Genomic DNA, 27,225 nt, shown 5'->3' with positions numbered 1-27,225 from the left:
TTCAAGTGAAGAGCGACATTTTTGACAACAAGGCATCTCTCTTAGATGTCTCAGCCACTTGAAATATGTTTGAAAAAAAATCTTGAGGAGCAATCTTGTGTTCAGATTGCATGCCATCAGGTCTTATATGGAGGCAATTTCCGCTGTACGTATGCGGTTCTGGTGACTCTCCGACTGACTGACCGATGAGGTCTTTCCTGACATCACGCATGATGGCGGTTGGCGACAAGTTTTGTGCGATTCCTGAATGCTGGTCAAATTCCGAATTGTACAACTTGACTCAATTGTGGAGGCTCTGCTTATATAGTAGATTTAAAACGTCTACACGCCTCCTGTTCAAACGCCATCAACCACATTGTCCTCCTGTGGTCACCAAAATGGCGCCCACGGACACCATCCACTATTCAACGAACCTCAACACGCATGTTTTGGAAATTTGGAATTCTGGAATTATGTCGTGCAGTACGTCGTAGCCAGAAGGGTTTCCAATATCTTATTTAATAATCTTCAGAGGCCAAATATTTAAAAAAAGGCTCCCCAATGTCAATAATGACAGGTTCTCCTCAACTTCTCATCTCGGCATTCCCTCGCGTGGCGCTGCGTCTGTTTTGGCAGCAACCCCCGAAGAGGAAGTTCGCAAGCAGGGAAACGCCGCAGAAGCAACTCACAAGAGCGGCCCCTCGATGCGTGACTCATAAACGATATAATTTTTTTTTTCAAATGCTAATGAATTGAAGATTATACAGCGTGAAGAGCGAGGTCGAGCAAGGAAAGGGGAGATTGACGCTAAAAGCAGAGAGAGAGAGAGAGAGAGATGGCGAGTGTTCCTCGCTCGTGCCCCCCCCCCCGCACCCCTCTTTCCGCTGGAGCTGACAGTCACGCTTTCCTACCGAACGTATGAGATAGTTTTTGCAAATAATCTCTCTTTTACCCGCTTTAGTATTTATGACTTGGCCATGACTCAGAGCGGTGAAAAAAAAGGGGAGTGCGGATTGGCGAAGCCTGGCGCTGCGAGGGTGTCCCCCCCCCCCCCCAGCCCCCTCCTCCTCCGTGGTGCAGTGGGAGAGGGCTAAACAAGGTTAAAGAGAAGGTCAAACACAGATGGACTCACTTAATCATTCTCCTGTCCTTCCTGCCTTGCGAGAAGACATTCCCGCAGGGTACGCTCAATTATTTGTCTTAGCACGATCCTGAAATTTCACTTGAGCAGAAGGGGAAGGCGATGAGCGATGCTATCTTGTCGAGACTCTTTTGTGTCTTTTCTATTCAACTCTTTCCACCTTACACGTGCTCTTCTACTTTGACCCCGTTTTTATTGTAGTGGAAAGATTTTCTCTCACTATTTCCCCCTTCCCCCGCTCCCGTAGTCCATTTAAAGGTGCCCCCTCTCCGCCTCCATCGCCCCGTTCACCCATTTCAGAATTCCCTGACTTGCACCGTTCCCTACTATTTTTCTGTTGTTTGTTTTTTTTCCATCTGGCGCTTCGTGCTGCGGTGAAGGTCATTTGAGTGTTAAGGGGGGTTGGTGGCGTAACCGTTGTCCCGGATAACAGCGGGAAGACGGATGCACGAATGATAAGAGCGAGGAGCGGGAAAGGCTAAAGGGGGGGGGGGGGGGAATGGAGAGTTACAGCAGACCCTGAAACGTTTGTCAGCATGCTGAGGACGCCGCCATCTTCTCATGCATGTTGCTTGATGGCATTTTTTTTTCACTTGATCATTAATCGATGTAAGATTGTTTCAGAAGAGACCGGGAGCAAAATGCAGAAATGATCTCTTGATCTAATCAGCAAAAGGCCTCGTATACGAGAAACAATTTGAATGTTTACGCTGCGCAATAGCAAAGTAGATTAATATATTTTTTTTTGTTTTGCTAACAAACTAATCTATGATTACCGGTGAACTTTTTTTTAATTATTATTCTATGACATTGCTCGAAATTGCTTTTTTTAAGTGGAGGGATACGAGAAAGGTAAGAATTTCCTTACCCAGCGCTACTGATGCATAGAGTGTTTTTAAATATGTATGACTAATAAATATATTGAATCTACCCGCAAAATGAGTAACGCCTCATTTTCAAATCATTGCAAGTTGGACTCATGCTTGGCTGAATTCGCAAATATTCTTTGGATGTGGACCGCAAGGAGGAGAAGGCAGCTGTCAGAGCTGAAAGGCGGGTTCTCTCGGGACTTCACAGGTATTTGAACTTAGGTTTCGTTGCCTCAGAGACTACTTCACTGAAAGAGTTTCACACTCGAACTCGTTGAGCCATCTTGTCTCACCGGGACGAAAGGTACAATCGAAAGGTTGGGCGAATCTCCATTTGCCAGTCGCAACATTCTGCCGAGTAAGGGAGACGGGTCAGGCTGTTGCCAAGGAGACCGGCCAACTCACACCACACAGGACGAAATTAAAAGTTACTTTTATTAACAGAGTCAGTCAAAGCTCGAATTACCACGGATACAACCAAACAGCAATGTCAAGATGCAGCCGGCCGTGTCCGTCTTCCGATCATCCCAAACAGCTTGTGGGCTTCGCACGACTCCTTGCGGGACAGCCCGTGGGCTGACCTTGGCATTTACGCAGTCATGAAAACAATCATGGGAAATATGTTCATGCGCCCGATGTGGTTTTCTGGAATAAACTGTGATCTTTGAAAAAGGCCAGATGCTCCTGTGAGTAATAACCTCCAACGGATGAATCATCGCCCCATTAAGGTGCTGTAGTTGACCCCTTCACGCAAAGCTGTTTATTCGCAGCTGCCGCGTTGCGGACTGACGATGACTATAACTCTATCACCGTCTACAGATTATGCACTTCATTAACATGCGATAATAATTCTGTCATGACAACAACAAAAAAAAGGGATACACCCCAAGTGTGGCCTAAACCTGAACTAATGATTACGTATATGAGCCGAACAATTCAAGTGTTTCCAGCATGGCTGCTGGATTAATGCTGATAATTCCTGTGCGGGGGTGAAAAAAATATTCAGGCAGTCACCACAATGTACAGAATACGGGAATGTGCTGCAAATGAGATGTTACATGGCAGAGAACACGTTTCAAAAGTCAAATTTCATGTATATTGTAATGGGTGAATATATATTGCCGTGACGATGAATCGAAGATCATAATTGCATTTTGTTTGTTTCCATTCAGTCAAATCTGCTTTCACTACGGATTAACTGTCGACCTTTCTGTGATGTTATATTGTGCAAATGTGATTGTACGGGAAAGGTCAACGAAATAAGTCAGTTTTCTATATACCAACAAAAACAGTCAATTGGTCAACTGTAACTTACAATGGCCGGTTGAATCATTTTCAATGATGTAAAAAGAAAAAAAAAAAGTTTAGGATTTCAAAAATGCGCGATTATAAAAATATTTATTGAAGAAAATTGCACCGACAAAATTTAAATTTTAATTACTGGTCACAAGGTGCAAGGAAAAACAATCAAAAGTCAAGTTTCAAAAGCACACGAGAATACTCAAACGAAATATCCAAACACAAAAACATCGAGCAAAACTAGAATAAAAATATTTCAACAATCATGGATCCATAAACGAGAGCGACTATAAATGGTATTCGAGAGGTCTAGAAAATCACACTTGAAGCACAACAGCAAGCAGGGTCGATAATCCGACGAGGGGTAGCGAAAATCAGAATTCTTAAACACAAGGCGAGGCTTGATGAAGAAACGAGGCACAGGTGCACCGGCTGGAGGGAAACGCCCTCCACTCCAGCTGGAGCTGGAACACAATCAAGACAGAACATGACTCAGCAAGTATTTCCCCGAGTCTCTCAATAAGAATCTTTTCAGACCCAAGGCGAGCAAACTAGCCAAAACTATTGACAGGAGGCTAATTGCGATCATTTATAGTGAACTCATTTTTTAACTGGGTGGAGGAGATCTTTCGGCAGATTGGTCGTATTTATCGTATATAGGAAGAGCATTTGAACGACTGAATAGTGACTCAAATCAAAAAGCTAGTAGCGCTAAAGAGCTTAACTAGCTTTTTGATACATCCATTATGACCCCACATAAACAACTGCCAAGTGACAAGATTTATTTTATATTTGCCCGCTGCCGTTTCCGAGGCCACTGTTGTGGGCCTTTTTGGTAAACACAATTTAGATGTCACCTTCAGTGCGGCGGCTGGTGTGCTCGCGCACGCGCGCGCTTGCCTTCCGCAGCTACTCGTTAGCGGTATCACTGTTGTGAAAAATCACTTTAATAAAGAGAAGCAGTTGGCTGGATTTTGTTCCCTATGGCATGCCTAACAGTTGCGCATGACTTCAAACCCGGCACGGACTTGCTCTCCTTTTTTAGGGGGTGGCAGGACGCGTTTGTGAGGGGAGACTTGACAACATTTTGGCTGAAATATGTCTGCCGTACAGCTACACCCTTCTTGTGTGTGTTTGTGTATATGTGTGTGTGTGCAAGAGAGTGTGTATGTATGTGTGAGAGTGCGTGTGTGTGTATGAGAGAGAGAGACTGTATTTAGCGATGCTCAGGGGGAGGACAAAGATACAAAAACAGAATCGATTGCAAGTGACAGAGAAGAGGAAGGGCAAAAAGTTGTTATTAAGTAGCCAAGTGTATCTTGTACTCTCTCTCACACAAAAACAAACACACACACACACACACACAGCGACCAAACCTTGCCAGCGATCTGTACCTTTTGTTTCTCAGTATTTGGAGCTCTTAAAAACCGACAACGAACATCCGTGTGTGTGCGTATGTGTGTGTAGTCTAGCGGGCAGACATCATTGTCCTCAGTTCAATACGGCTGTCACAAGGCCATGAATTATGGAACCATCTGAAAGTGACAAAGCACGGTTTACAGCCAACAGACACTTTTATTGAGTTTTGCGGCGTGTGTGTATGTGTGCGCGGGTGTGTTTGAGGTCATGTCAGAGCAATAAAAAGGACACAGAGAGCCTCACCGTCACGCCACACCGGTTCCTCCTGGGCTGTGATGAGGATGTTTTCCATTCAATGATTGCGACCAGCTTTGAAACAATAATGGGAAGAGCTGAGGGCCATCCCACAACATGGCAGAGGAGCTGCTGTGTGACATTTTGCCCCAAACAACGTCGACATGATGCTGGGCTGCTCAGCCATCTTTGAACCAAAGTGTCAACTTATACTTCGAGAAAGGTGGCATGCCGTCAAGGGCCTTCAAGGCCTTTTCTGCTGGCCCAAACACTTTCACAAGCATTGGCCTACATTTACAATTTGATCGAATTCTATTAATTTCTTTCCAACAGTCCATTAGCATGTCTTGGCTGCTCATCTCCCAGACTTGGACAACGGTTGCACATTCTTTTGTCCAATCAGATTGCAGCTTCTTTTGTCCAATCAGATTTCACCTTCTATATGTTGTGTAAATGTAATGTTCTTGGGGCTTTCGCAATATTGACTTGCTAGCGTCGATTTCACACCCACGGTTTCTTTATTTTCTTACTTTTTTCCCTCCCCCCAACAATTAAATTTTAGATTCACCACTCGGTCGGTATTTTTGCATGATCCAAACTGTGTGCCAAGCGTCGCCCTCTGATTGGTTGAATTGAATACGCACACCAGAGATTGATTTTCAGGCATGGATGATGTTGAACGTGTAAAAAAAAATATTTTCAAATCTCACTTTTAAAGAAAAACTGGACACTGTGAGGATATTTCAACCAACAATGCTGCCGGCAGGCTTGTTTCAAGTCAACCTCCCCAACCCCCCATTTTTTTTCCCGGGGCGCTTTCAGTTAGTTTGGAGGCGATATATTGGAAGATAATATAACAAACTGTATTTCTCTAATTTAATAACACAGTACTTATGTAGCATTACTCTTTGTTGCATCCGACGGTGTTATTAATAGGTGGATTTGGTTAATAGGTGGATTTGGTCACTTACGTCCCCAGTGAAGGCACTGGTCCACCGCTTAGTGATGATTAAACAGTTTACGTTTTGGCACATCTGCATCGACACCTTATGAATTGATATAATATAGAAGATGCATGGGGGGGAGGGTAAAATAGTTTTTGTGACTGTTGCTAACTTTCAACTGTCAGTGAAAATTTTGGAATGAACACTATAGTTACATCACACAAAGAGCTGAGAGCTTTAATAAGTGTGACGACACACACACACGCATGCTCAAAAGCACAAAGTGTTCCTTGAAATGGCCCAAAGTTGTTATCTTAAAGTGGCATCTTAGAGCCGGAGGGTGTGAGAGTGCGTGACTTCCGGAACAGATTTAGCGTGTCCCACAAAGAGTGTTGTACTCTCACACTTACGCAAGTGAATGCAGCCAGGTGACTGCATCCCCAGTACTTCCTCCCGCACAAAAATACACACCGTTACGCGCGTGGCCCTGAGTCAGCCTCGTGTGTCATAATACTGTGTCATAATACTCACGAGACATTTTGTTCTCAACTTGTCATCTTATTCCTGGAGGATACATGTGTGAAGGATTAAAAAAAAACACGTAGAGTTGTACTAATTACGCAAGATGCTCCGCGATTCAATAATACATTGGCAAATTCCTCTCTGGGTTGCACCCGGGCAGAAAGGAACAGGCGAAGATGGCTTAAAAATGCATCAGAGGTCGCCCGCTTGTGCTGACCTCGAGCCATCAGAGTTATTTCGGGATTGTATGTTTCTCTGGTTTCACTTCAGGGAGAATGAAGGAGTCTAGACGTCCTCAGCTCACCTACGGTATACGCATCTCCTCTGTCACAATTCCCTTTCTTGTTATATATAGTGCTAGATTTACAGAAGCATCCGTGAAACCGGCTCAATTTGAACCCGAGGCTGCAGCAATAATAGCTTCATGAGATGAAGACGTAAATGGAAGCGATGTAGGCGGGAATGGAGAAGAGGGGAGAGGGGGTGGGGGGGGGGGGGCAAAACATACGCACCTTTATCTCATCTCCAGTGCGAGAGAAGACATGACGAAAGTACGACAAAAGCAACGGGTCAGTACTTGAAGAGCTGCTCTCGCATCTCAAAGCACTGAAAATCCGTCGCAATGTTATAACATCTATTCAGCAGTCACAACAGTGAGAAAAGAGCGTTTTCGTGTGCACCTGCATCACGTTTCAGCAGCATGAGAAAAGAATTACCAGACTGGTTCTCGAAAATGACTGAACGGTGTGTTGGCAATTCAAGAATTTTTCGTATTTTGTTGTTTTTAAAAAAAAAAAATTGTTCGTATGCTGCATATTGTATTAAAATATGATTCATGAAACACTCTCGTGTTATATGGATATATGGAGGGGTGGGGCATGCACGGAAGGGGCGACTCTGATATTTTTGGTGCCCATAATAAGAATTATTAGGCCGAGGTAGATGTTATTCTTATTTGTTTTTACAGGAACGAGAATATATCTATCTACCTATATCTATAAATATACAGCCCATTCCAGCCGTCTTCGGGTAGTAGGCGGGTGACACCATGAACCGGTTGCCAGCCAATCACAGTGCACACAGAGACGAACAACCATCCACGCTCACACCTAGGGACAATTTAGAGTGTTCAATCAGCCTGCAGTGCATGTTTTTGGAATGTGGGAGGAAACCGGAGTACCCGGAGAAAAGCCACACGGGCCCGGGGAGACCATGCAAACTCCACACAGGAAGACCGGAGCCGGGATCGAACCCACGACCTCTGCACTGTGAGGTCGACGCGCTCCCTACAATCAAATGCAAAGCGGACACGCTGCCAGCCAGAGGATGACAACTTTTCTTGGCGGGGGGAGGGGAGAGAAGGTCTTGCATTGCCTCATCTGGTTTCATTGTGCATGAAGACTTGGCCGTGATAAAGTAATTCAGATGGAGACGGGGATTAATTTAAGATCTTATATGAAGGAAATCTCAGGAAAGGTTCCGCAAGGAGTCAAAGAATTGTATATATCTGCAGCCATTAGTGTCAATTTGTTCTATCAGTGAGTCTTCGCACAGGTCAAAGTGTCGCCAGCCTCAGAACTTCATCCTTGCTCATTACGTTGACTCTTTGTAAAGCCGCCCTCGCGGATTTGACATCATTCTCATTTGCGTCGCTCGGAGGTCTGATTAATTCATAATTATCGTGAGAAAGAGAAAGGAGAGGTCGGAATTTGCAGGCGACTGACTACAGAGCAGGGATCCCGCTCAACAATCAACTCTGAATGTTGATTCTAATCAGTGTAAGCCCCCCTCCCCACCCCCGAAATCTCTTTTCATGCACGAATACATTCATGGGCGATGTCATTGTGTTCGTAGGCTAGTTGGTGTTTTCACCCTACCGAGTGACAGAATGTGGGCCCTTTTTTTTTGTGCTAGCAAGACGTGCCACACATTTTGTTCACTTTGGCGAGAGGATCGGGCGTCACTTTGTTGACATCATTCTGTCACTTCTCTCTCTCTTGGCTAAGACTAAAAACGTTGAGCAAATATCAATCATATTCCGCTTTACGACTGATCCCGCTTTGTGCGTACTGTTCAAAGTCAGATGGATTTGGTGACTCGCGGCCCAAAATGTTCATACGCTGCAGCAAATATGACCTTCATTTTTTTGGGGGAGGGGATTGCGGCAGAATACGATGCAAAAATAGTCACATGTGCATGATTTGCTGCTCTGCAAATGAAAAAAAAAAACCAAAACAAAACATACGGCATATTCATGGGTGGAGTCTGACACGTTCTGGCCCAAGGTGCTCTCACAATCCCTCCGTTGTCTCCCTCTCGCTCTCTCTCTAATTAAACCTGCTCTGCAAACTGTGCTGTCACATTTCCCGGAAGTACTACGGTACTCACTACATTATGTAAATGAGGACTCTTGTCTATCCCATCTCTATCTCGTGTTATTATTTGAGACTTCATAGTTCAGTCAGAAACAGCTGCTATTGATATGGCACATTTTCAGGTCCTGTCTGTACTTTTTTTTTTTCCGTCATGCTAACTTAACTCCATCATCTTGAATTCATTTGATAACTGTGGTGTCCAACTCCCCAAAAAAGCAAAGTTAGAATTGCCAAAATTCTGAGCCTGTTTTGGCTCAGTTGAAACGAATAGTGCTTCAAGAACACGGAGACGGCATTAGGAGGCTAAATTCCATGAACGGCCGTAGCACGTAGCGCTACTGTGAAATATTAATAGCTTATTACGAATTCTTCTGAGGATCTTGATGAGCCGAATTGTTGAAAATCCAGACAGCAAACCCAACCCCTGTCCGTCGGATTGTCACATTAAAACTATTCATCACTTATGGGTGCTCAAACTTCACGTCACAAAGTTTCATCGGCGAGATGCTGATTAGCCTCCCTTTCTCTTATGCGTCAAAAAGAGCCTAATTAATACCAAAGATGGCCTCGTCTATAATCTGAGAACGGTATGAGGTTCAGACAGGATTTAGGATTGAGAAATAAAACGAAATAAAAATCCTTTACTTTCTAAAAAAACTTATTTTCAACCTTTATGACCACTAATTTGCTCTTCCCCGGAAGTGCCTGAACTAATTTGTAGCAAATGTAGCGTCGTCTATATTGCTGTACAGTTAATATTCCCGGTGTGGTAAACATATGGCGATACACATCAGAGAAAAAAATGAAACCAGGTATGCAGGCACCATAGAGTCGCGATTCACAAATCTCAAACGTCCGACAGTAATGCAAGAGCAAGTGACATAAATTAAAAGGGGGAGGAAAAAAACCCCACTCAAGTACATTTGAAGTACTTTGGGTGCGAGTAGGAGGTGAACTCAATGCTCTCAATGTAAGTACAGAGGCGATACACAGCTGGGTCGACAGCAAAAAAAAAAAGTCGAACCGACGTTAGTGAACAACTAGAAGTGCCCGTTTGGCATCAGATGGAAATTTCACGAGTGGAGGAGCAATACAGTACCGGACAAAGGTGGATGTGGTTCAGGTTTGGGACAATCGCGAGTGTGTAAACTTCACTTGCCGACAAGCATCACTGCTCAGGTCTGCTGGAGGAGAGATTGATTAATTTGGTTCTCGTCAAATATTGTTTGCACTTCCTTAAAACATTCATTCATTCATTCATCTTCCGTACCGCTTGATCCTCACTAGGGTCGCGGGGGGTGCTGGAGCCCATCCCAGCCGTCTCCGGGCAGTAGGCGGGGGACACCCTGAATCGGTTGCCAGCCAATCCCAGGGCACACAGAGACGAACAACCATCCGCGCTCACACTCACACCTAGGGACAATTTAGAGTGTTCAATCAGCCTGCCATGCATATTTTTGGAATGTGGGAGGAAACCGGAGCACCCAGAGAAAACCCGCGCAGGCCCGGGGACATCATGCAAACTCCACACAAGGAGGCCGGAGCTGGAATCGAACCCGGTACCTCTGCACTGTGAAGCCGACGTGCTAACCACTGGACTACCGGGCCGCCTTCCTTAAAACAGAGTAACACAAATTTAGGAATGCTTATGTATAAATACGGTGGCAGTTTTGGTCAAAGAAGGGGTTTATTATGTTAGATCTATCTATCACAAAAAAAAAACAGTCAACAATGATAATTTCATTTCTTTTTCAAAGCTTACTTTTCTTTAAAGCCCAAAACCGCATCATAGATTTTGCCCGTGAGACGGTACTGGATGTCAGTGAACCCAGCGGCAGCCAGCAGGATGCTGTACTGGGCCCCCGTTCTTTCTCGGCCCTCCGTCTGCACCAGCATGTTCAGGGAATAGAGCTGCGCCGTGAGTGGGCCGGAGCCGTCCTCGTAAAGCAAGGCCTCCACCAACAATACAGCGCCTCCTGTTGGAGCAAGTAAGAATGGCAGGTGAGTTTGTGACGTTACAAGCTGTGTCGGGACCTTTCGTCAAACTATTCTTCTTTTTACCAACCTGGTTTGCAGGCTCTGTGGACTCGACAGAGCAATTCTACGCAACGTTCGTCTGTCCAGTCGTGGAGAATCCTGGCGAGGATGTAAAGGTCCGCCTCTAGCAAGGGGTCTTTGAAGAAGTCCCCTAAATGGACAAAAGCGTTTAGGTAAATGGAAAAAAAAACAAAATCTGTGTGTGTGGATGTAATTATTTCATGACATTTTTATTCTGCGCGACGTTGCTTCCATAATATTTCCGGTAACGAAGTGAAGCCAAAGGCGTGAGATGTGCTTCATTTGAAAAAGATAGTGAAACAATTTCACGTCTCGGTTTGGAAAAAAAATGATAAGGGATCCAGCGTCCAACCGAAGAATGCAAAATTAATCCAGGTTACGGGGAAGCGTATGACCGCGAGTGGTGCTGTGTGCATTCACCGAGAACTTTTTTTTTTTTTTCCCAGAGTGATAATGAAGTTACCTTCAATGAAGCTTATCTTGTGGTCAGCCTCCTTGACAAAATGTTCCCTGGACGTCTGCACCACCTTGGGGAGGTCAAAGATCGTCACTGCGCACTCCGGGTAGGCCGACGTGCACTGCCTGGCTAATGCTCCGCTGCAGCCTTGGGAGAGAACCCGAAGCACACAGAATTACTTTGAGTCACTGCACCATGAAGACACACAAGCGTAATTAAAATGGGAGGAAATCACTCACAAACGGACAAATGAAGTCAGTGGAGCGGCGCAGAGGCTTGCAGGTACATCACCATTATTATTTATTAGCTCATGATTTGTATTCGGTTGTGTACCTCAGCCTTAGGGAACACGGTTCAGCTAACAGTCATGCCAATAAAGCAGACCAAATGGAAGCGAATTTGGAGTGACAGAGAGACAGATGCTTCGTACACAAACAAAACAGGGACTCTTATGGTTTAGGACGAAGAAGCGTTCAAGCTAAAGAACCCTCCATATGCATTGAGCTGCAGATTTGCTTACATTCAGTAGTAGTGCACCCCCCCGTATAAGTCGATGCTTGAATAATGTCTAAAGTCAGTTGTTACATGTAGGGCTATATAAGCAGAGGTTTAATTTTGCGGCATGCAAACGTCATACAGGAAAGTCACAGTCGAGATTAGAACCTTGTGCTATCCAATCGTGCGTCAAACTTTTTCAGTTTTATTTTACAGTGGTAGCTTCAGGATCACTATCGGCAATACCAAGATTTCCGGACTATCGAGCGCACCTGATTATAAACCGCACTCACGATATTTTTATAGGAAAAAAACATTTTGTACACATATAAGCCGCACCTGTCTATAAGCCGCAGGCGCCCACATTGTAACATGAGATATTTACAGAGAAAGACGGTGCACAGGTGACATTTAGAAAAATCTTTATATAAGCCGGTTCATTAAATAAGCCGCAGAGTTGAGAGCATGTGACAAAAGTCGGGGCTTATACGTAGTACGGAAATGACGGTATTTATATGGCGGTTGGCATTGAAAATGCTACGTAAAAACAACGTCTGCACCAGTGATTCTCAAAAGTGTGGCCTAAAAAAAAAATAAAAAACAAGAATCACTGCCCCAGTGCAGTTCAGTTGTATTTAACTTTGAAGTTCAATACATTCGCATATAGAATCTTTAACCGATTTTGACGTTCCGAATATTGAAGCATTGTTAACCCTTTCATGCACCCTGTAACCTGATAACAAGACAAGCTGTCAACTGTAGTGACCGCCGTCCCTGAAAGGGTTCGTGTCCAACCTCTGCATCATGTTACGGCTGGTTACAAGCGTAGCAAATGTTACATGGCGGGCTACTTTTGTTTTCTCTACCTTTTATTCTGAATGTCATTATATGAAGTCTTGTTTAGTAGTCACCATGCTATTGTTTGTCTTTATTTTTATTTTTTTCTTAAGACTTGTTGATGATCACACAATCACGTTGGAAGGAAATATGGGGGAAGAGAGTGGGGCTATTATGGTCATCGTTTTTTTTTTTTAATCAACCTCAATTTGAAGAAGAGGGTCAGGGGGGAAAAAAGCGTGTATGAATTAGATAAAGGGACAGAAAAGCAGCGAGGTGGAAAACAGGATCAAAAGATCTAATTTTGACAAAACGACAACCGTGTGCGGTCGGATCTTTTGTTCTTTCATTGTACGGCCCAACCCTTATGCTACCGTGTGTATCCTTTTTTTTCCCGGTGAATCTCGACTACTTCGGTCAATATTATTACAATTCTGTCTTTTGACAAGCGCGCGCACACACATTGGTCCTTCACATCAAACGGGCCAGAAGAGGCTGAAAATCAAAGAGCAAACGCAGGGGGAGTAAAACCGAGCTCAACGCAAACATCACAACATATGAGACCCAAACTGACCTGGATGAGTCCGTTTGTTAATGACCTCCTTTTATGTGAGCTTTGTGACTGTTGCTGTGCACCTTATGGGTTGTTCTCCGGCTCTCAAATACTCGGATGAGACCGCCATCACCGAGTTAAGATTAGTATTGGTGATGAAACTGTTGCCTCCTTGAACTCCGTGAAACAGTAGGAGTTATGGCAACCTGCTATAATTTAAATTTCAGGATTTAAGGAGGTCAATTTTTCACATTTTCCCAAAAAATAGGGGGTCCTCTGTTTTAACACCTTTGTGTTCCTTGGTGGCAATATGTAACCTGAATTTATCATCAAAAGGTGCTGTAGTCTAACAATAAGCTACTAATAATAATAATAACAAAATTGTGAAGTCCTGATAACAGTAAATATTTGTATAAAAAGATTTCTGGGTATTCAAAATGAATTACCGTATTTTCTACACTATAAGGCACACCTGAACACATTTGTATAATCCGATGCGCCTTATATATGGATCATCATATATGGATGTATCGTATTTCCCTTTAGTGTAGCGCCATCTAGTGGACGCACAATGCACCCGCAACCACTATTGAAGCTATGCAGTATTTGAAAACAGTTTTAAAACAGGCCATTTATTGAAGGTGCGCCTTATACTCCAAAGTGCCTTATAGTGCGGAAGGTACGGTACTGCAATATGCTTGAAATACTTCCAAAGACTTGCTATTTTAATAACATGCATAAATACATCTATCTAATTCAGATGGCAAATTTCAATTTCTTAACCAAACCATTTACAAATACAGCTAGGCATGCTGGGAAATTCCTTCCTCCACTCATTTTTCAAATGCCTTTGACTCCATTTCACTGGTTTTAAAATGGACAGATTTATTAACACTGTCGGTGTATATATTGAATTTACAATCCAATAAACGTCAAGAAAATAACCATTTCCATGAACAATCGTCCACTGAAATGCGCTTAAATATCACCTCGACTTGAACTTAAGTGAGACACCTTCATTTACAAGCAGCAACAATGACTTGACTAACACACGCCCCTAGAAAGGTGCCATATGAAAGGAATCCAACCTCATAATTATTATTCTTCATTACATCAATGATGCGACCAGTGGCTTCAACATTCATCTCTGCCGCTTGGCACCGAGTTGGACAGCCGGACAGCCGGAGGAGCTGAGCAGCAGGTGTGTGCAGACGTAACAGATGTTGGGTGAGAGACGAAGGCTTAATGGGACAGAGTGGTCACGCCCTTCGCACCCTTGCTGTCCATTACGCACACACATTTTGGTGGAGGCGCACCGTTATTATGCATTCCCTATGCATAAATATGAACACGCAGAGCTGCACCACGAAGTGCTGAGGAAGGATGTCCTCGGTGTGTGCGCCGCGCGCCTTTCCCTCTTTCAGTGACTTCACAGCGTCCCTACGCGGTTAGTTCCGGTATCACATGCAATTCGTCTTGGCTTGACTATGAGCAACACAAGAGTGGGTATTTTATTGGGGAGAACGTGCAAACCCCACACAAGAATGCTGCAGCTGGAATCAAACGCTGCACTTCTGCACTGTGAGGCCAGTTGCCCACTGCGCCGCCCGCATATAAATGATTTTATTTGCAAAATACTATACGTTCAGAGGATCGGTGAGCTATTTCTTTGGTGGAAATCTACTAATATACTAATGACTCACCTTTCATGTCACTTAACTGTCATGAAGGCCACTCATGTACCTAATTAGAGCCTCTCTATGAAGTGTGACGGGACAACAAGAGGACGGCATGAATATGGATGTGTACCTCAGCCAGCTGTCGCTCACTTAACACATGGCACTGACGATTTGAAATGTTAACGGCCGCGAACCGACCACCTCGCCGAAAATGACTTGTACGGCGACGAACAAAACGCGCAGACGCTTTACCTCCGAGGTCACATATGACCTTGAAAGGCGAAAGGTCGAAGGCCGTGAGCACATCCCGACCACAGATGTTCCATATGGAATTCATGAGCTGCATGAATTTCACCATCTCCTCGTCAGACCTAAAACAAGCACAAACAACGCAAGCCGGTGTTATTTACAGTCGCCATCATTCAGTGCTGTTTTGATGCGTCGCTACATTGAGCTAAGAGCTGAGTCTTGCACGCGTGTGCTCACGAAAACACACACACACACACACTGTTTATCCAATTGCAGAAAAGTACCACCCTATGGCGACACATTGTGTGTGCTTGGGAGAGACAGGCTACTGCAACATAGAAGAGCCTGTGGTGAGTGCTGCTGTTCTGAGAAATCTCCACTTCATCACCCAGCACTTTACCATGCCACAGGGCGCACACACGCATCAAAGCGTCTTCTATTCCGTAACGCTACAAGATTTGCAAGTGTCCAGACTTGAGTGTAGTAAGAGGGTTGGGTACACAAGCGCAACTTTTGGATGACACACTAACCCCTCAAAGAACTTTGAAAGTGACTCAATGTTTTAAATGTTGACGTTTCCAGACTCGGATTATTCATGACCAGATGTGAACAAGTCAAATGACTCTGGGGCCAAATAGTGACTTGTCAGTTGTCATTGTGGCGATGTTTTATCATCATGTTCACCGCAAATACAACAGATGACTGTTAACAACACAAGTAGAAAAAAAAGGGAAAAAAAGAGTTTAGAAACCAATCTTCTGGCAATTTTGAAAGGGACGGAGTTGTAAAATGTAGTGGTGCACACACAGACCCCTTGTGGTGCTCCAGCACCAGCCCTTTCGCCCTGAATGAAAGCGAGGTCCTTTCAGCGGCAGTCCATTTTTCCTCTTCATCGTCAATTAAAAAATAGCCATTACCCTCTCTGTCATCAATTTCCACTCAAAGTCTTAAAATACCTGCCAGGCATTTATTTACATCCTTGGGTGATTTGTGCCCCTATATTCTGCCCTTCACATCTTTTGTTGATTGTGTCAACAGATATAAGTACACGAGACATACAGTGTCTGATTGTATGATTGAATAATTATGGCGAGTGGTGGCTTTTTTTTTTTTTTGCCTTTGCACAAATACAGCAAATAGGTGAGTTTTCCATGTAAAATGGAGGATATATTCATTCATTCATTCATCTTCCTAACCGCTTGATCCTCACTAGGGTCGCGGGGGGTGCTGGAGCCCATCCCAGCTGTCTCCGGGCATAGGCGGGGGACACCCTGAATCGGTTGCCAGCCAATCGCAGGGCACACAGAGACGAACAACCATTCGCACTCACACTCACACCTAGGGACAATTTAGAGTGTTCAATCAGCCTGCCATGCATATTTTTGGAATGTGGGAGGAAACCGGAGCACCCGGAGAAAACCCACGCAGGCCCGGGGAGAACATGCAAACTACACACAGGGAGGCCGGAGCTGGAATCGAACCCGGTACCTCTGCACTGTGAAGCCGACGTGCTAACCACTGGACTACCGGGCCGCCCCAATGGAGGATATAGGTTCCCGAAAATAAATTTGCGAAAAGCAAAATTATAATATCGAGCAACTCAGGTTCATTTAACCTTTCTTAGCAGCGTTAATTTTTTGGGAATGTAGCTGTCAAATTTTCTTTGAGGCAAAAATTATACATATTTTTTTGGAACTGCCCCCAAAAAGGAAGTGAAAACAATTCCTGAGATAGAATCTGCGCATTTCTGTCTGCCATCCGATTGGAGTTTTACCTATTTGTCCTTGAAATGACATGAAGTCCACCGAGAGGTTTGAAAATCATCTGACCGATTTAGTAAAACACATCAATCACTTGAAGCAAAGTGGGTAAGCGATACAAATAAGAGGAAGGCATTAATTCCGCTTTAATTTTCTCATTATGCAATCTTGTACGTGCTTCGAATCTCCAAACGAGTCTCTCTTTCTCGCCTCAAGGTCTTTTTTATTTTTATTCTATTTATTTATTTATTTTGAAGTGTTAGAATTCATGCCATGCTCGCGACTTGACTTAAATTATTCAGGTACATTATGCGGCTGGTTAAATGGCAAGGAGTAAACAAGTGTGTGAGTCATGCAGCCAGCTTTGAATCATTCTGTTGCTGCTCCAAGAAAGCCCTCGATGACTTCCGTGCTTGTTTCCTGTGCTAATTCACCTCCCCACACCCCCCACCCCCTCCATATTCTCGGGGGAAATCAGCGGGGACAAACAACCGCGGCTCCTCATTTGGGCATTTTGAGCAAGAGTTGATATTTAGTTTTCTATCAATTAGCGGTGAATTACAAATTTATCATTACCGAGAATGGGCCATATTGTCGTCTAACGAGTTTCATGTTTGGAAAATTCTCAGGTTGGCTTTTCAACGGCACCATTTCAGTGCGATAATCAGATGCTCTGAATTTTGTTTTGCTTTTCAGACTTTTGCAATTTGAAAATTGCATTCCACAACATTATACAATTTGCAATGTTGATTTGAATTGGTGGAATTGTTCACACCTTGCCCACATCCCACCAATGCAATTTCTGAGGATGATGGAGATGACAATGAAACGTGTACGATTCTTTATTGTGCATTATATGTGTTCGTCAAAGCGAGTCTCTTACCTGTAGAGAGCCTGAAACAAGTCTTTGGAGCTGACGCCAAAGGCTTTCTCATATTGATTCCTCCCCTCCCTGCGACATACAAAAAAACAAAACGTTTTTATTTTTAAACTACACACCTTTTTTGTACTTGTGCATAATTGGCTGGATTTAAATTAGTGACGGTGTCAAAAATGACAATAAGCAAGCAAGCATGCCAATGCTAGGGCACTGTTGACAAAACAACCATTCCCACCTTCCTACAGTGTGGACAATTTAGTATTTGAGTAACCCAATCTGCAACACGTTTATTTCCAATTCATTTTGAATTCTCCTTTTTAAGCCAAACCTGAAAGACCGAATACTACATATAATATATTTGATGAGGCTTAATTCCAGTGGCTTCAAGTTCATGCTATCATTCTTAAACTATGTACGCCAGAGCTGCTATGAAATAATGACAAGACTCAAATCAAGGAGGGCGGATGGAGGCTGATGCTCTGAGCCTTCCTATCCCAAATATGGCACAACTAACTTTGGGTGTCCGTCCAGCCACCGTGTTAAAACTTATTCATCCTATCTTATATGACTGAAATGCCCCGAGGTGTCACTGACCTGACAGCATCAGTCAAGTAGTGCCAGCAAAGGTAGATTGTTCTGGAACTGTACTGGATGGAGTGGTAGAGCGTCATAGGACCAGAGCGGGTCAGGTAGAGGCTGGTCTCCTCTGTGTTACTGTAAGAGACTAACAAAGCAGATGACTGCAAATGAGTTCCTGTTATGTCTGTAAACCTTCTCACTTTTCATCACGAGACGGTGGAAAAGTGGAACGAAAGAGAGAAAAGGCAACGACAGTCAGGGGCTGATCACGTCATCGACATCTTGACATAACAAGAAAATGTCCTCAAAATTGTCTCGTATAATCACGGGTACACCCCTCCGTGAGCCGTCACCTTACCGTGGTGGAGGGGTTTGCGTGTCCCAATGATCCTAGGAGCTAAGTTGTCTGGGGCTTTATGCCCCTGGCAGGGTCACCCATGGCAAACAGGTTCTAGGTGAGGGGCCAGACAAAGCATGGCTCATAGACCCTTATGATGACTACAATATATACAATATAATACTATAATAATGTAGCAATCAGTGTCTTTTACCACTTTTGTATTTTGACAATTTCTCTCTCAGCACATGGAAAACAAAAAAACAAAAAAAAAACATGGCCAGGTCAGGGCTCCGATCCTTTTGGTTTGAACTAACCACACAGTACTAAGCAATACAATCAATCAGTTCTTGTTCTTGTGTTGCACCCTGAAAAGAAAGACATGGCTTTTTTTCCCGTTTGGCCAACTTTATTTCCCCTGTTCAGTTGGGAGTTGACATGAATGCATTTAACATTGAACAGACATGCCCTCATAAACTATTTATTGTTCTTTTTTTCTCCCCGCACATCGCCATTGTGGCCTCCGTTGTCTCTCCTCCTCCTTGATGACTTCACGAGCCACTTGAACTCTAACCCTTCGAATCCTAACAAAACTGGTGTAAATACAGAAAATGTGAAAAAAATAAAAATGACAAAATAAGGATGCTCCCCTTACTGAATATGTTTCTTTCCACACATGAATGAAATATATATAATGACGCACTTCCAGGTCTTTACACCTGCACATATCAATAGTCCCTGAAAGTTTGAAGATCTCTCCAAAGCTGTGACCAGAAATTGATCTGACAATTTGAGTAACAGTCAGCAGAAGTAAAAAAAAAAAACCTACAAGTGCTGTTTCAGATCCTTCTCATGAGGTGTCTGCATCGCGCAGCATGTAGCGGTCCGTTTACCTCGTCCATTTTGCTGGTGTGTCTCAAGCAGCTGAAGGCCACAACAGGCCGCCAGGAGCCTCTGGGTGCCATCCAGACTGGCCCCGACCGCCTGGCTGACGTCGTCAGCAGACAGAGGGCGTCCTGCTCCCAACAACACGTCGAACACGCCCAGCTCGCAGGCCGTGAACAAAGTCTGGCTCAGAGGAGAAGAAAAGACGAAAGTCGGGTTGCATTCAACAGAGCATCAATGGTATCATTCGCGAAGGTGGAGCGGGGGACACTTTATTACCCTGTAAGATAATTTTATACATTAAAAGGCTTTTCTAATTAAAACAGTGTCCAAATTCAGCATATTTTCACAGCAATTCTAATGATTACTTCTTTCAACTGTTCCAAACTTCATTTACAATCTGTGTTTCGATGAAGATATCGCACTGGTCAACAGGAAGTGTTAAGCATGGCTTTATGAGTCTCTAAACATATTTTTGACGCTTATTTAAAAAAACGCCGTTACCCGAAGCACAACAGATTTTACAGACGTTTTCGTTTTTTTGTTCATAACCTATAAAAATCTGCGGAACATGGATTTTACCGTGTGTTGTCATTCTCACTGTGACGTTTCGGGAAACCAACAGTGTTGCTAAAGCTAACCCTTAATTCACAAATAGTACCGAACTATTGTTGCAGCTCCGAAACAAGGAAAGCTGTAGTGTTGTTTTTTTTTTAAACATACACTTTATTAATACTTTTAACACCCTCAACAAATACAGAAACGTCTCTCGTCGGACTACAGTACTTGCCTTCTCTTCCTCCGTTCGACTCCAGAGGCGCTCAAAGACCGCCTCCGAAAACGTAAATTAAGCATAACTTCAATGACACTAAGAAAATCGAAAATAATGCACCAAAACAGAAAAGCAAACAAGTCTGGAAGTGTGCGCTACCTTGGAGACAAGGAAGCCTTCCATGTACTCCAGTATCTTCCTGGGATATCTTCCAGCAGCAGGCGAAGAAGCCTCAGGTGAGTCCATCACATGCCGACCTGCCATGGACCACAAACTCTTACCGTTCTTCGTCCTATGAAAAAAAAAAAGGCTTTCCCTGCAAGGTGTCTGACAAGTGGAGAGAAAGACAGACTAAATGCCACAGAAAGTTCCCCGTCTCGCAGTGGGCTAAAGTGATTAGAGTCCGATAACCCAGATTAGTGCAGGGCCTCCTTCATCCGTCAACGGGCCATGAAACAAAACACACTGCAAGCCTTGTTCACTGTCACTCACACTCCAATTGAGACTTTCACTGTAGACAGACATTTGGCACAATTTAACATTTGCACCTTTGTGTGAAGAAGACCTCAAGGCATCCCAGCGCATCAAACTAATCCAACACTTTGGGATGAATTTAAACGTAATTTGTGTGGCGTCAAATGTTATGGATGAAGGGCAAAAAGTGATTCCGACACATTTGGAAATGTGCCCCAGCGATTGGGAGCAAAGTTGGTCTTTTGTTTACTTCTGAAGACAAACCAGGTACATTCCTTTCAGTTAAACTGATGCACGCAAAATCAGAGCATTGTGAACGAACATATAAAGCCTAGAAGTTTTATTTACTTTGTCGTGAGCATCCTCCTGGCTGCACAGTACTCTTGATTTGACAAATCCAAAATTCTAAGCGAGTGACAGAGAGTATCTTGAGTCCCTTGCAATTTTATCAAGAGCCACCATGTCAAGAGTTCTAACATTCCTCTTGTTCTGGAAACTGGGCTGCATGCTTAATCAGCTTCAAAGAATTTAGTCACTCTTTCTCCTAAGCTTTCATCTCGCAAGTCGGTCACACTAAAAGAACAAGAACGCTTTCATACAATCAGAAAATCTTATTTAAAAAATTAAAAAAGAAGAAGAAATGCCTTTAGGGAAATAAAGATGTGTTTCAACCATTTTCAGGAAGCATTCCGTTGGTTGTAAATCCTGAGTTTTCTCCGGCTGCTTCAAGACAAACTTAAAAAAAAAAAAACAACATTTGAGGCAGCTGAGAACTGTTTTCAAGTGGTCAGTAGTTCACATTTGTGGTGGTTCGCTTCTTCCAGCAAGACATCAGTTGCAGCAGAAGTGGTCACAGAGTGTCTGAGGGGCTAATCCGAAACACAGTTCAGTTTTCCAAGTGCATTCCTATGAGTCAAGTAGTTGCTGTTAATTTTTTTTTCATGTTACTAATGCACAAATACTGTTAGATGAGTGAAACAATTCTTCTCTTTCCCTCTGGAACTTGAAAAAGCTATTTAAGAATTTCATCTCATGTTTTTAGTCTGTCTGATTTGTTGGATTAATTGTGCATGACCTCATTCACGGCCAAGCGTTTTAGAGAATTTTGGCAATTTCAAGACCCACAAGAGAAATAAAGAACAGAGTAAAAGTGGTAAAAGAAATGATAGGTTGCACAAAACGCAGCCACTTGTCCCAATGGACGCAAACGGTGCTGATCTTGTATTGAGAATGGGGCATCACTGCCATCTACTGGTGGAGATGCATCGGGTAAGTTGTTTGCAAGTTTGAAATTTACAGTAGAGCAACACCAGATGCTCCCCCACCTATCACCTTTGGAAAAAAAAGTAATAGAAAGGTGAGATAATGTTGTTTCACGATGAAGCCAATGCAATGTCAAGTGAGTGTGGAAAGGATGGCTAACAATGTACAAGTAAACTTGAGTTGATGTTAGTGTGAAAAACAATGCTCGCGCTGTTTGTGCGTCTTTGAAATATGCTCTTCATTTAATTTCCAAAAGTCAAAATGAAGAACTTGGCTGCAACATGCCAAGAGGAGCGTGTTCATCTTCTGGAGTGACTCCTGTCTTGACTGGAGCTGCGCCGCCTGTGTCCTCGGTCGTGGCGACCTCTGTCCCGGCTGATGCTCCTGGAGTTGTCTCTGCTGTATCGACGGTGACTGTGCCTGCGGCTCCTTCCCCTGCTGTAGCTCCTCCCTCCGCTGCTCCTGCTCCGGTCCCGGCTGGAGCTTGTGCTTCTGCTCCAGTGGCTGTGGCTGTGCCTCCTCTTGCGGCGCGGGCTGTCGCTCCTCCTGGAGGTCCTGCGGTGGCTGCTGGTCCTGCTCCTGCTCCTTCTCCTCCTGCTGGTGCTGGAATGGAGCCTCCTGGAGCTGCGGTCACGCTCCTTGCTGTACTGGCTCCTCGCCTCCTCTTTCCTCCTCTCCTCCTTCGTCTTCTTCACATCATCAGCCACCTTGCTCACCTTTGTCCCTTTGCCTTTTCCTGACATTTCGGAAGGTGTGGAGACTGGTTTCTCTTTGCCCTCTGCTGCCTTCAATCCGTTTACCTGACCCAGGGCCAGCAGAGATGCATCTTCCCTGCCAGGATCTGGGGCCTCTTTGCTCCCTCCAGAGTTCACCTGCTCCTTCTCGCCGGTGTTCTTCAGCATGTTGGAGAGCAGCTTCTCCCTCAGTTCCTTCTCCCGCCGTTGGAGGTCCAAGGCCCGTTCCTTCTCCAGCTCCACCTTGAGGAGCTCCTCCTGCTGCTTGCGCCGGCACGCCTCCTGCTGCTCGCGACGGACCCGCTCCTCCTCCTGCCGAGCCTTCTCCCGCTTTTCGTGCTCCTCGCGTTCGGCGCGTTCCTTCTCCTGCTGCTGCTGCTTGACCGCCTTGGATGAAGGAGAAGTCTTGTAAGGAACTAAGACAGACAGGTTGCTACACAGGCTTCTACAATAAGTGTGACTATGGCTCTGTACCCCTCCAACCTTGGTAAATTACTGGACTGGTGGTCCATCAGTTGCATTCATAGGAACATGTATGAATATTTTATGTTTAGGATACCCAAAAGGTCACAGGTACCATAGGTATTCAAACTTATGGAAACTTATGGCCCACCCTGTAGATCATGTGAGGTAGCGGCATGCAAAGGTACCTTGGCTCTGGCCAGCAGCTCAGCGATGAGGCGGATTGATTCCAGGTTGCGCTGGGCCAATAGAAGCCTCCTTTCCTCCATGGCGATCTTCATCTGAAGCTTCTTCTGCTCCTCCTCCTGCTGCTTCCTCATCCTCTTCATGTTCCTCCTCTCTTCTCTCTCCTGCAGCTTCTGCTCACGCTTGCGCTGCTTCTCCTCCTTCTTTCGCTCCCGCTCCTCTTCTTCCTGCTCCTTCTGTTTCCTGCAAAAGAGCCCGTTTGGGCTGGTTCAATATCGGCTGGAATAGTATCACACACCTTCTCATCGTGTTATCTTTGAGGGGAGGTGGGGGGGTGTTTCCTACCGCTCCTGCTCTTTACGTCGCTCTTCTTCTTCTTTCTCCCGCCGCTTCTGGTCCTCTCGTTGCTTCTCTAACTCCTGCAGCTTGAGCCTCTCCAGGTTTCGCTTCTTCACAGCTGACTCGCCGAGATGCTTTGTGGTGTCAAACGTCACCTGGAGAGAATACAGAAACCAAATCTGGATTTGAGCAACTTTAAATTAGTTTATTGTTGTCCACACGTCGGTTATATATTTTTTGTATGATCTTATGTCCATATGATCGGTTATATATATTTTTTTATACTGGGAGGCTGAAGCACGATCACTTATCAGCAATTGATAGTGATAAACTGATCTGTACCAAAACAAATACAAAATGGTCGAAATGGTAATGGAAACAATGCATTATATTTGGTAATAATAAGCACATTCTATTTATATAGCACTTTTCACAAACTCCAAGCAAAAGGAAATGGATTGTGTTTGGCCTCTTAGTAAACAAATGTAACTCGAGCTTATCTCTAAGTACAGATTTGTGCAGCAGACCTTTCATACTCATTTGAATTAGCCTCCCTCCCGACACGACATGAGCCGCTTTGATTCTCATTACATTAAAAGGAGCCCGGTGACTCTGAGCTGAAACAAGCTCAACCGTCTCACACTTGTTGCCTCTCATACGGCTCACTTATGACGTCTAAATTACTTGCAGAATTAAAATGAATCGTGTTTAATAGGGGCAAGTTGGTCAATCAATTCATGATCAGGAATAAAAGGAGTGGTGTGCCGGCTTATGTGGCGTTGAGCAGGAGAGTGGCGTTTACCGTACCTTGATGTTGCAGGCCACTGCCTTTCCATCATCTCCTTTCAGCATCAACTTCATGCCGCGCATCGTGTCCATGGCCTTGGTGAAGCCGCAGTATTCGTGATACTGCACATAAGCCTCAAAGTTCAGATGGCCCCCGAAACTAAAAGTATTAAAGTTTTTGTCCAGCATCTCCTCCCGATACGGATCCAGCATCGGGATGTCCACGTTGCGCACCTGAATCAACAAATAACGTTTATTTGTTTCCATCATCAGAAGCAATGAAAATATATTTTGTGTGTTTGAATATGTTCAAAACAATCCTTCAACGGTACTGAAACAGGTGTACCTTGCCAAAGGCCTCAAAGACAGCGATGAGAGCCTCCTCACACGGACGATCGGGAAAACCGCTTTGTTTCTGACTGAACCAGCGGCAGGGCAGACCTTCCAAGTGAATCGTGTCCGGTCGCTCACCCGGAAGAGTTTCATTCATGTCTTTGGCATCTCGAAAGAAAGAGTCCCAGTCGTGTCTTGTTGGGAAGTCCACTTTGTTCTCCACGGCACGAACCTGGGAGGATAAAAAAAAATCAGAATCTTTCAAGCTGTTTCCATATTAATTTTAGCTCAGTAAAAGCATTTATCAGTTGTACTCATCCAAGCAAAGTGTCCTTTTTGAGCCTTACTTTCAGTACATCAGTAAATCCACTAAGTTTGATGCTCTTCCCATCCAGGCGACTCAACAGACTCTTAACAACCGTTTTGTTCTCCACTTCTCCCTCAAAACGAATGAAGTCCATGGTGCTCTTGGAGACCCGCAGGGCTGAGAACTGGTCGGGCACCACCATGGCCTTTACTCTCTCCATTACCTCCCAGTTGGAGATGCTCTTTCCCGGCAGCTTGAGCTGTGGAAGTGTCACGCTGATGGTCATTTTGGCGATGGGCTTCAAGTACATGTTGTACTCGGCAGAGAGGCACACCGCCTCTGTGGTGTCATGGACGATGGTGGTCATTGTGACAGACAGCACTTGAAACCTGGTGGAGGTTTGAGAAGACTGTTATGATTAGAAATAACTGAATAGTGTTAAGAATCCAGGCTACAGTGTTTTTCTTAGGCTATGCGTTATTCAGTGAACGAGCCACCAAGACGACTTACAATCCTGTTTTAGAGTTAAGAGGAAAAATAAAACTTTACATTTTAAATGCAAGTAATCATTCAGGTCATCGTTTGATCCCACACATATGCAAGTAGCAATGAAGTTAACACCGATAAAGGATCATAACTTGAAAATCACAGTGTTTTAATACTTTGACCTAGATGACACCCTTGATCTTAGGGGAATGAGGCAGAGAAAAATAAGAACACATCATGCTGTTCTTCTCAGTCAGGAACTGTCAGATGCTCATTGTAGTGTGAGCAGCCTTGAGTTTTCTTGACATAAATTTTGACTCTTCTCGTGAAGTGAACAAAGCAATCACTGCAGAATCTCTCTGTAGTATGCCGGTCGGTCGTTTGGCCCACAAAGAGGGGGAAAACTTATGGTTTGAATTATGTTTGGGGGGTTTTTTTTTGGTCACACCTCGTATACTGTACTAATTTTCATGCGCTTACCAGGAAGCCATCCAACTTCGACAGGCGCGCATTCAAGGTCTCGATAAGGAATTAGTTTTTAGTAAACCGTCGTGCCACATTTGACATCGAATGAATAATATTTTAATGTCAGAAATGTTACGGACAATATGATATTGAATTATGAGAGAAATATTTCAATTCGGCGGTACTAGCGGTACGCTGCCTACTGCGAGGTATCCAGTACGTACATGTTGGTTACAGGCTACCCGTGTTAGCATGGATAGTTCCTTGACTCGCACTTACCTTAAAACCCCGCGCGTGCAATATAAACGAAGCTCTTAAAACTTCTCTTATAACAAAAAAATCAAACGATCACACATCTGGCAACTTCGCGATAAAAGACAATAAAATGATTTTGAGGACAGCCAACGAGCTGCGGGATCAAATGAACACAAGAGAAGCCACTTCCGCATCATACCAACTTTGACCTGAGAGAGGACCAACAAGTATCGCGCAACACCTCTGCTTGTTTAGAACAGCGACACTACGTGGAAATTTGTCAGTATTACAAATTATTACGATGAATTCCAAAATAAAAAAAAAAAAAAAAATTAAATTAGACTGGCATTGATATGTTATCAAATTGTTATTGTAAAATACAAAAACACATTAAATTATTATTACATAATTATTATTAGTATTATCCTTCCATTATCTGATAGGCTTGTTGAGGCTGTATTGCCCTTATGATTGATTGGTTCTAGGCTAGCCTCCAGTGGATGAAAAAAAAAATCATTACTTGCGACCACAAATTTGAAAAAATAATAAAAGAAAAAAAATTACATCGCAAATTTCCACAGAATTATGACCGCTTACACAATCTTAATTGTTTGGTTTGTAATTGTGTAGAATTGTAGTCCATTGCTGGAGGTCTGGAGGTACAATTCTCTCGAGTTGCATATTGGGCTCCATCAATGGAACACACACAGGATATGGCTTTTGGGGACTGAATGTGAGCTAGATTGAATATGGATTAGTCGAATGTGAGGACCAATGGCACCCATTCCCTGAATTGATGCCAGGGAAATTTA

The 27,225-nt window shown here is 44.0% G+C and overlaps 2 protein-coding genes across 2 annotated transcripts; both read right to left on the bottom strand.

Moving 5' to 3' along the window:
* Nucleotides 1-3,470: 3,470 nt before the first annotated feature.
* asmt (acetylserotonin O-methyltransferase) lies at nt 3,471-20,974 on the bottom strand. The gene is made up of 9 exons (XM_052081686.1): nt 20,483-20,974; nt 19,560-19,734; nt 18,345-18,474; nt 17,754-17,822; nt 15,114-15,232; nt 11,304-11,444; nt 10,848-10,970; nt 10,545-10,758; nt 3,471-3,752 (listed from the first exon to the last, which is right to left on the bottom strand). The coding sequence occupies exons 1-9, from the start codon at nt 20,585-20,587 to the stop codon at nt 3,545-3,547; spliced, it is 1,284 nt and encodes a 427-aa protein (XP_051937646.1). The 5' UTR covers nt 20,588-20,974; the 3' UTR covers nt 3,471-3,544.
* Nucleotides 20,975-21,120: 146 nt separating this feature from the next.
* akap17a (A kinase (PRKA) anchor protein 17A) lies at nt 21,121-26,623 on the bottom strand. Its single transcript, XM_052081666.1, has 7 exons — nt 26,438-26,623; nt 25,248-25,596; nt 24,914-25,132; nt 24,589-24,801; nt 23,788-23,936; nt 23,445-23,685; nt 21,121-23,181 (listed from the first exon to the last, which is right to left on the bottom strand). The coding sequence occupies exons 2-7, from the start codon at nt 25,572-25,574 to the stop codon at nt 22,360-22,362; spliced, it is 1,971 nt and encodes a 656-aa protein (XP_051937626.1). The 5' UTR covers nt 25,575-25,596; nt 26,438-26,623; the 3' UTR covers nt 21,121-22,359.
* Between the last annotated feature and the right edge of the window lie 602 nt (nt 26,624-27,225).

Source organism: Hippocampus zosterae, chromosome 12 (genome assembly GCF_025434085.1).
Source record: "Hippocampus zosterae strain Florida chromosome 12, ASM2543408v3, whole genome shotgun sequence".
In the NCBI taxonomy this organism is placed as follows: domain Eukaryota; kingdom Metazoa; phylum Chordata; class Actinopteri; order Syngnathiformes; family Syngnathidae; genus Hippocampus; species Hippocampus zosterae.
This window is presented reverse-complemented; position numbering and strand designations above follow the sequence as displayed.